Raw genomic sequence first — 11,236 nt, forward strand, 5'->3', positions numbered from 1 at the left:
AGGCTAATCTGAAGAAAATAAACATCTTGACATTTAGGACTGACAATCAATGACGTTAGGATAACAACCAGTAAGGTCATTCTCTTAACAGATTTCTAGTGGAATAGTCAAGCACGGGACAAGATTGTATGGATCTTAAGTTGTTGTAATGAGACAACAGGAATATAAATTCCTGTTGAAATGAGACAATAGGAATATTAATTCCTGTTGAAATGAGACAACAGGAATATTAATTCCTGTTGAAATGAGACAATAGGAATATTAATTCCTGTTGAAATGAGACAATAGGAATATTAATTCCTGTTGAAATGAGACAATAGGAATATTGATTCCTGTTGAAATGAGACAATAGGAATATTAATTCCTGTTGAAATGAGACAATAGGAATATAGGAACATACAGATCTCCATCAACATCAGACATATAGAGTGATGTAAACAGTCATTAAGGACTGACCACATCAGACATAGAGTGATGTAAACAGCCACTAAGGACTGACCACATCAGACATAGAGTGATGTAAACAGTCATTAAGGACTGACCACATCAGACAGATCTCCATCAACATCAGACATAGAGTGATGTAAACAGTCATTAAGGACTGACCACATCAGACATAGAGTGATGTAAACAGTCATTAAGGACTGACCACATCACACAGATCTCCATCAACATCAGACATAGAGTGATGTAAACAGTCATTAAGGACTGGCCACATCAGACAGATCTCCATCAACATCAGACATAGAGTGATGTAAACAGTCATTAAGGACTGACCACATCAGACATAGAGTGATGTAAACAGTCATTAAGGACTGACCACATCAGACAGATCTCCATCAACATCAGACATAGAGTGATGTAAACAGTCATTAAGGACTGACCACATCAGACATAGAGTGATGTAAACAGTCATTAAGGACTGACCACATCACACAGATCTCCATCAACATCAGACATAGAGTGATGTAAACAGTCATTAAGGACTGACCACATCAGACATAGAGTGATGTAAACAGTCATTCAGGACTGACCACATCAGACAGATCTCCATCAACATCAGACATAGAGTGATGTAAACAGTCATTAAGGACTGACCACATCAGACAGATCTCCATCAACATCAGACATAGAGTGATGTAAACAGTCATTAAGGACTGACCACATCAGACATAGAGTGATGTAAACAGTCATTAAGGACTGACCACATCACACAGATCTCCATCAACATCAGACATAGAGTGATGTAAACAGTCATTAAGGACTGGCCACATCAGACAGATCTCCATCAACATCAGACATAGAGTGATGTAAACAGTCATTAAGGACTGACCACATCAGACATAGAGTGATGTAAACAGTCATTAAGGACTGACCACATCAGACAGATCTCCATCAACATCAGACATAGAGTGATGTAAACAGTCATTAAGGACTGACCACATCAGACATAGAGTGATGTAAACAGTCATTAAGGACTGACCACATCACACAGATCTCCATCAACATCAGACATAGAGTGATGTAAACAGTCATTAAGGACTGACCACATCAGACATAGAGTGATGTAAACAGTCATTAAGGACTGACCACATCAGACATAGAGTGATGTAAACAGTCATTAAGGACTGACCACATCAGACAGATCTCCATCAACATCAGACATAGAGTGATGTAAACAGTCACTAAGGACTGACCACATCACACAGATCTCCATCAACATCAGACATAGAGTGATGTAAACAGTCATTAAGGACTGACCACATCAGACAGATCTCCATCAACATCAGACATAGAGTGATGTAAACAGTCATTAAGGACTGACCACATCAGACAGATCTCCATCAACATCAGACATAGAGTGATGTAAACAGTCATTAAGGACTGACCACATCAGACATAGAGTGATGTAAACAGTCATTAAGGACTGACCACATCAGACATAGAGTGATGTAAACAGTCATTAAGGACTGACCACATCAGACAGATCTCCATCAACATCAGACATAGAGTGATGTAAACAGTCATTAAGGACTGACCACATCACACAGATCTCCATCAACATCAGACATAGAGTGATGTAAACAGTCATTAAGGACTGACCACATCAGACAGATCTCCATCAACATCAGACATAGAGTGATGTAAACAGTCATTAAGGACTGACCACATCGACATAGAGTGATGTAAACAGTCATTAAGGACTGACCACATCACACAGATCTCCATCAACATCAGACATAGAGTGATGTAAACAGTCATTAAGGACTGACCACATCAGACATAGAGTGATGTAAACAGTCATTAAGGACTGACCACATCACACAGATCTCCATCAACATCAGACATAGAGTGATGTAAACAGTCATTAAGGACTGACCACATCAGACAGATCTCCATCAACATCAGACATAGAGGATGTAAACAGTCATTAAGGACTGACCACATCAAACAGATCTCCATCAACATCAGACATAGAGTGATGTAAACAGTCATTAAGGACTGACCACATCAGACATTAGAGTGATGTAAACAGTCATTAAGGACTGACCACATCAGACATAGAGTGATGTAAACAGTCATTAAGGACTGACCACATCGACATAGAGTGATGTAAACAGTCATTAAGGACTGACCACATCAGACAGATCTCCATCAACATCAGACATAGAGTGATGTAAACAGTCATTAAGGACTGACCACATCACACAGATCTCCATCAACATCAGACATAGAGTGATGTAACAGTCATTAAGACTGACCACATCACACAGATCTCCATCAACATCAGACATAGAGTGATGTAAACAGTCATTAAGGACTGACCACATCAGACATAGAGTGATGTAAACAGTCATTAAGGACTGACCACATCAGACATAGAGTGATGTAAACAGTCATTAAGGACTGACCACATCAGACATATCTCCATCAACATCAGACATAGGTGATGTAAACAGTCATTAAGGACTGACCACATCAGACATAGAGTGATGTAAACAGTCATTAAGGACTGACCACATCAGACAGATCTCCATCAACATCAGACATAGAGTGATGTAAACAGTCATTAAGGACTGACCACATCAGACATAGAGTGATGTAAACAGTCATTAAGGACTGACCACATCAGACAGATCTCCATCAACATCAGACATAGAGTGATGTAAACAGTCATTAAGGACTGACCACATCAGACATAGAGTGATGTAAACAGTCATTAAGGACTGACCACATCACACAGATCTCCATCAACATCAGACATAGAGTGATGTAAACAGTCATTAAGGACTGACCACATCACACAGATCTCCATCAACATCAGACATAGAGTGATGTAAACAGTCATTAAGGACTGACCACATCAGACAGATCTCCATCAACATCAGACATAGAGTGATGTAAACAGTCATTAAGGACTGACCACATCACACAGATCTCCATCAACATCAGACATAGAGTGACGTAAACAGTCATTAAGGACTGACCACATCAGACAGATCTACATCAACATCAGACATAGAGTGATGTAAACAGTCATTAAGGACTGACCACATCACACAGATCTCCATCAACATCAGACATAGAGTGATGTAAACAGTCATTAAGGACTGACCACATCAGACAGATCTCCATCAACATCAGACATAGAGTGATGTAAACAGTCATTAAGGACTGACCACATCAGACAGATCTCCATCAACATCAGATATAGAGTGATGTAAACAGTCATTAAGGACTGACCACATCAGACAGATCTCAATCAACATCAGACATAGAGTGATGTAAACAGTCATTAAGGACTGACCACATCTGACAGATCTCCATCAACATCAGACATAGAGTGATGTAAACAGTTATTAAGGACTGACCACATCAGACAGATCTCCATCAACATCAGACATAGAGTGATGTAAACAGTCATTAAGGACTGACCACATCACATAGATCTCCAAGTGATGTAAACAAGTCATTAAGGACTGACCACATCAGACATAGTGATGTAAACAGTCATTAAGGACTGACCACATCAGACAGATCTAACATCAGACATAGAGTGATGTAAACAGTCATTAAGGACTGACCACATCAGACATAGAGTGATGTAAACAGTCATTATAAGGACTGACCACATCAGACAGATCCACATCAACATCAGACATAAAGTGATGTAAACAGTCATTAAGGACTGACCACATCAGACAGATCTCCATCAACATCAGACAAAGAGTGATGTAAACAGTCATTAAAGACTGACCACATCACACAGATCTCCATCAACATCAGACATAGAGTGATGTAAACAGTCATTAAGGACTGACCACATCACACAGATCTCCATCAACATCAGACATAGAGTGATGTAAACAGTCATTAAGGACTGACCACATCAGACAGATCTCCATCAACATCAGACATAGAGTGATGTAAACAGTCATTAAGGACTGACCACATCACACAGATCTCCATCAACATCAGACATAGAGTGATGTAAACAGTCATTAAGGACTGACCACATCAGACATAGAGTGATGTAAACAGTCATTAAGGACTGACCACATCAGACAGATCTCCATCAACATCAGACATAGAGTGATGTAAACAGTCATTAAGGACTGACCACATCAGACATAGAGTGATGTAAACAGTCCATAAAGACTGACCACATCAGACAGATCCATCAACATCAGACATAGAGTGAGGTAACAGTCATTAAGGACTGACCACATCACACAGATCTCCATCACATCAGACATAGAGTGATGTAAACAGTCATTAAGGACTGACCACATCAGACGATCTCCATCAACATCGACATAGAGTGATGTAAACAGTCATTAAGGACTGACCACATCAGACAGATCTCCATCACATCAGACATAGAGTGATGTAAACAGTCATTAAGGACTGACCACATCAGACAGAGAGTGATGTAAACAGTCATTAAGGACTGACCACATCACACAGATCTCCATCAACATCAGACATAGAGTGATGTAAACAGTCATTAAGGACTGACCACATCAGACAGATCTCCATCAACATCAGACATAGAGTGATGTAAACAGTCATTAAGGACTGACCACATCAGACATAGAGTGATGTAAACAGTCATTAAGGACTGACCACATCAGACAGATCTCCATCAACATCAGACATAGAGTGATGTAAACAGTCATTAAGGACTGACCACATCACATAGATCTCCAAGTGATGTAAACAAGTCATTAAGGACTGACCACATCAGACATAGTGATGTAAACAGTCATTAAGGACTGACCACATCAGACAGATCTCCATCAACATCACACATAGAGTGATGTAAACAGTCATTAAGGACTGACCACATCACACAGATCTCCATCAACATCAGACATAGAGTGATGTAAACAGTCATTAAGGACTGACCACATCAGACATAGAGTGATGTAAACAGTCATTAAGGACTGACCACATCAGACAGATCTCCATCAACATCAGACATAGAGTGATGTAAACAGTCATTAAGGACTGACCACATCAGACATAGAGTGATGTAAACAGTCATTAAGGACTGACCACATCAGACAGATCTCCATCAACATCAGACATAGAGTGATGTAAACAGTCATTAAGGACTGACCACATCGACATAGAGTGATGTAAACAGTCATTAAGGACTGACCACATCAGACAGATCTCCATCAACATCAGACATTAGAAGTGAAGTTAATTTTCACACCTCCACACCAAACATATAGGAGAAGATATAGCCTCTCTCTCTTACCCTTCAGTCCCTATCAAGTAACACATTATTCAGTCACTACCAGCTAACCTTTTGACCCAAAGTCACTCTTCTTCAAAGAGAGTAACTGTTGGTCAATACCCAATAAATCCTTAGAAGTAACTAATTTTGACAATATTCAACCCATAGAATAATTAAGTCACTCTTTTAAACCGCCATCAAAACCCACAGAATATCAAGTCATCCTTTTTACCATATTTATTCAACCCACGGAATAGTCATGCTCTTTGACCACACTCGTCCACAGTATAAGTCACTCTCTTAAATCCCAATACATCCACCGAATAGTCATGCTCTTTGACCACATTCAACCCACCGAATAAGTCACCCTCTTTGACCCCAATAGTTATATAAATGTAACCTCCGTTTGAATAGTTTGCATTTGTCACAAAACATCAGGGAAAGTAATCTGTCATTGAATTAACCAACAAAAGAATACGTATTGTGTATCCCAATCAACTAACGAAAGAAGTCGCTTTTACAGCGGCGCCAACTCATGGGAATCCCTTTTCTTCAATGTAAAACACTAGCGTTACCTGTCTTTGTCTTGTACTCATTCATCGATCGCTCCGGCGGGAAGGGACGACCCATACTGATATTGTTGAGAAATCCAAACATCATTGACGTAAGTCCAATATTTCCGTCTCTGGAGTAGAGAGTTACATGGCTATCACTAGCACGCGACTATCTGTTGGCGTCACAACCAGGGTGTGTATACCACTAACTTGGTACCGTCGGTAAGGTGCTAGCTACACCAACGCCGTGGGATATATATAAATAAGGAATATCATAAAATCAATTCCCATAGGAACATCTCACTCATGTTTTCCTACGAGGTGCACGTCACAGCCAACTTTGAGTAGGCTGTTATACTCCGTGTATGATCAGGTACCGGTTTCCAAGTAATGACAGCACACCCACGTAATGGATGGAACAGCCGATCAAAAACACAAGGGGCACACTAACATTTTGGAAATTATTGAAACTCTACTTCCCTTTGTTTTAAAACAGCACCAGTTCAATCTCTGCCCATACACACTAGTGTACCGTTTGACTGATACTCGAAGTCACGCAATGTTTAAGTTTTCAATGCAACGATGTCAGATACCATCAAACACATTCTGGCACGTGCACTCGCGTTAGACACGTGTTCACAGACTCAGCGATCCCGTACTACTGGATCATTCAGCGACGTGCTTTCTCGACGAGAGCTCCATTGCGAATGTGACCGACAGATGCCCCCTGTCACAGAACAGCATTGACACCTCCAGTTATTTCACAGTAACAATTAGTTAATTCACGCATAGGTAGGTATCCAAGGTGACGGGTTGAGCCGAGACTATAAACACAAGTATATATTCATATACTGTAACCGATCTGTCTTTTTATCCAAAGTAAATTCCTGGCAACGAGAGACACTAGCTGTACGAACTTTGGGTACAAAATCAAGCAAAAACCTTGCATATACACCTCTACATGTATAAGAAAACTATTTATTTCCGCACTTCAGTTTTACATCAGTATCGACTTTTGGGTAGTTTGTGAGCTAGGCCAGCACAAAGACGCCAGATCAATACCAAATCCCTGAACGATAATTGAAATTGATTCCCTCAGGTTGTTTTCTAATGTGAAGTCCTTTCCAAAACAAAGAGAAGTCACGTCAGGGGTTTGTCCATTGGATACCGTCACGTCCACCGTTTGAAAGTCAATACCACATCAAGTCGTTCAGTCAATGTAGAACAACACTTACACGCCCTGCGCTAGTTTCTGTCGTTTGGTATAAAGTTCAATTATTGAAAAACTTGGTCTACTCTCTTCTAAAGTTATCCCCGGTAAAACCTTTCTGTGGAACAACCGTCTTACTTTCTCCCGATCGATTATAATCGTATTCACTTCGGAAGAATCAATATTTCCCGTACATACGTCCAAAGGCCGATGGTAGAAACACAGCTATTGACCAAACTTCAATACTTCTCATACATAACGATCGATATTTGAATTATATGTTTAGTACTCCAAAATGGTCTGTGTGGCAATATTCTTCCGGAATATAACTACAGGAGTCGGTTCTGCCATATTACGCCGTCCATTGATTTTTCCCCCGATTTCCACTTCTTGTGTGCTTGTTCTTTTATAACTTCCAAACAGTCTTTACGTCCTTGCTACAACGGTCATCACACCTTCAAAGATTCAGATTTTCCAAGATGACTTTTTACCTGAATGTAGTTCACTGTTCAAGGAATTGACTTACCGATGGGTTCCCACCAAACACACTGTGTACCGTTACTACCGACGGGGTTCCTACCAAACACACTGTGTACGTTATTACCGACGGGGTTCCTACCAAACACGCTGTGTACCGTTACTACCGACGGGGTTCCTACCAAACACACTGTGTACCGTTATTATACCGACGGGGTTCCTACCAAACACGCTGTGTACCGTTACTATCGACGGGGTTCCCACCAAACACACTGTGTACCGTTACTACCGACGGGGTTCCTACCAAACACACTGTGTACCGTTATTATACCGACGGGGTTCCTACCAAACACACTGTGTACCGTTATTACCGACGGGGTTCCTACCAAACACACTGTGTACCGTTATTACCGACGGGGTTCCTACCAAACACACTGTGTACCGTTACTATCGACGGGGTTCCCACCAAACACACTGTGTACCGTTACTACCGACGGGGTTCCTACCAAACACACTGTGTATCGTTACTAACGACGGGGTTCCTACCAAACACACTGTGTACCGTTACTACCGACGGGGTTCCTACCAAACACACTGTGTACCGTTACTACCGACGGGGTTCCTACCAAATACACTGTGTACCGTTACTACCGACGGGGTTCCTACCAAATACACTGTGTACGTTACTACCGACGGGGTTCCTACCAAACACACTATGTATCGTTATTACCGACGGGGTTCCTACCAAACACACTGTGTATCGTTACTACCGACGGGGTTCCTACCAAATACACTGTGTACCGTTACTACCGACGGAGTTCCTACCAAACACAGTGTGTACCGTTACTACCGACGGGGTTCCTACCAAACACACTGTGTACGTTATTACCGACGGGGTTCCTACCAAACACACTGTGTACGTTATTATACCGACGGGGTTCCTACCAAACACACTATGTATCGTTACTACCGACGGGGTTCCTACCAAACACACTGTGTACCGTTACTACCGACGGGGTTCCTACCAAACACACTGTGTACCGTTACTTCCGACGGGGTTCCTACCAAACACACTATGTATCGTTACTACCGACGGGGTTCCTACCAAACACACTATGTATCGTTACTACCGACGGGGTTCCTACCAAACACACTGTGTACCGTTACTACCGACGGGGTTCCTACCAAACACACTGTGTACCGTTACTACCGACGGGGTTCCTACCAAACACACTGTGTACCGTTACTACCGACGGGGTTCCTACCAAACACACTATGTATCGTTACTACCGACGGGGTTCCTACCAAACACACTGTGTACCGTTACTACCGACGGGGTTCCTACCAAATACACTATGTACCGTTACTACCGACGGAGTTCCTACCAAACACACTGTGTACCGTTACTACCGACGGGGTTCCTACCAAACACAGTGTGTACGTTATTACCTACGGGGTTCCCACCAAACACACAACTACGATAGTACTGAAATATTGGACACAAAATCGATATCTCAGAAATCAATATCTCGTCGACCTCGGCAAATAAGGGTGAGGAGATTGAAGTGGGTCCATTAATTTGGGCAACGAACATGTTCCCGGGAGCATGTGTTCTATCACATCACAGAGCACGCTTGTAGTGATAAACGGTTAAACCTCTGACTAAGTGATTCTCTTGTGATAAATAGGACAAGATTCCAGTCAAGCTAATTTCCCCTTCGGATGAAATAGCTGCCGTTAAAACCATCTTCAAAACACTTCTCTGTCGGAAATGGATGTTCTGTAGACACGTGGGTTTCCTTCCAAAGAGCAGCTGTCACATTCTGGTCCGTATAGTATAGTCATACTGTTTTCTTTTGATCCGTCTTTTCATTAGAAATACGTGTTATATATATATATAATCCGCATACCAAATTCAACTTCATAGAACGTCTGCTATCCATCCTTATATAAAGCTATCATAAGGAGATTGGTCCATAATCTGCCGAGCCAACAGTTAAATTATCTACGTACGGGTGTGTCACAAAATCAATCCTAATAAATCCATCATTTACCCAGCGTGTATTTGTTCCACAGGTAGATAATATAAAGTCAATATTCGGTCCCCTTACCTGTAATTATACGCTCACAGGTAACGTCAAAGAGTTTTTACCAACGAACCTGTACAGCGTCTATAATTGATAACGGACCTTCACCTGTGATGTCGTTTTGAAGTGTTGGGGGTTGATGTAAATGGCTCGCTGATAACGACCAGCACCAGCTCACTGAACTCTCAAAACGCTTACTCAAACAGCATCATCGTTGACGAATTTACGATTCCATAAACATAAATATAAAATATCCACAATAACGCTTAAAATCTCCAGTGTATTACTCGAAAATACTGGCCTACTTCATCCGACATACAGATGTCTCATTATTTAACGATAAGTTTATAACAGTTTGTACTATATACATATTTACACATACATACAGAGAGAATGTACCTACCCTGTGTCGTGACGAACATCCCTTCACCAAGTGTAGGGTTCTCCAACCCGTGCCTACCTACGTCAATGAAGGAACGGTGTCAATCTATTTTAATAACTCCACACCGGTCAACAGGACTATGGTCAGTGTAGAGATCGATAGCAATGCCACATTCCAAACTCACTCATAGTAACCTACAAACCTATGCGCATCCTCAAAATAAACAGGCACCCCACGGAAACATAATTACGTCTAAAACATGTGGGGATTTTATTGGTAAAAACTTCTACCTATATTTACACGATTATTGGATCTTACGTTTGAATGAAATTGCGTCAAACTGGCTTTCCTGGTGATGCATAATTTATTTCACTTCCGACAAATCCATTGTAGTGCAGTAGGGAGGAAGGTCCAAGATTAAGTCTGGTCAGCTTAACGTGGGAGACTAACCCGACAGACGTTGGGTACAGGAAACAAGAATACAATTTACAATAATGAAACCTATACGTATATATATATATGTGTGTGTGTATGTATCGACATGTCAGATAACTTATAACGAATACTAAATTATATATACATATATTCTGAATAATATATTCTGAATAATGTATATATGTTTAAACATATATATCTTCATATATTCATACATATTGTTTCACGTAAAACGTTAATTAAGACCATCAGGTTAACGATGCGATATGTCACCACCCCATCAAATCACTAACCACATATATACAGCGACAAGATATAGCGATCTCGTTCATCACAGATATGATG

General features: G+C 41.0%; 1 protein-coding gene across 3 annotated transcripts in view; it reads right to left on the bottom strand.

The window, feature by feature from the left end:
- LOC117331449 (TBC1 domain family member 30-like) overlaps positions 1 to 11,236 on the bottom strand; it is an 84,143-nt gene that overhangs the window by 51,792 nt on the left and 21,115 nt on the right. The window contains exon 1 of one of the 3 annotated variants that reach the window (XM_033890168.1): positions 6,322 to 10,416. The exons of the other annotated variants lie outside the window; for them this stretch is intronic. Within the exon in view, the coding sequence (XP_033746059.1) occupies positions 6,322 to 6,406 (85 nt within the window). The 5' untranslated portion in view covers positions 6,407 to 10,416. Of the gene's footprint in view, positions 1 to 6,321; positions 10,417 to 11,236 lie in introns of those variants that run through there. 3 annotated transcript variants of the gene reach the window in all.

Source organism: Pecten maximus, chromosome 7, assembly GCF_902652985.1.
Source record: "Pecten maximus chromosome 7, xPecMax1.1, whole genome shotgun sequence".
In the NCBI taxonomy this organism is placed as follows: domain Eukaryota; kingdom Metazoa; phylum Mollusca; class Bivalvia; order Pectinida; family Pectinidae; genus Pecten; species Pecten maximus.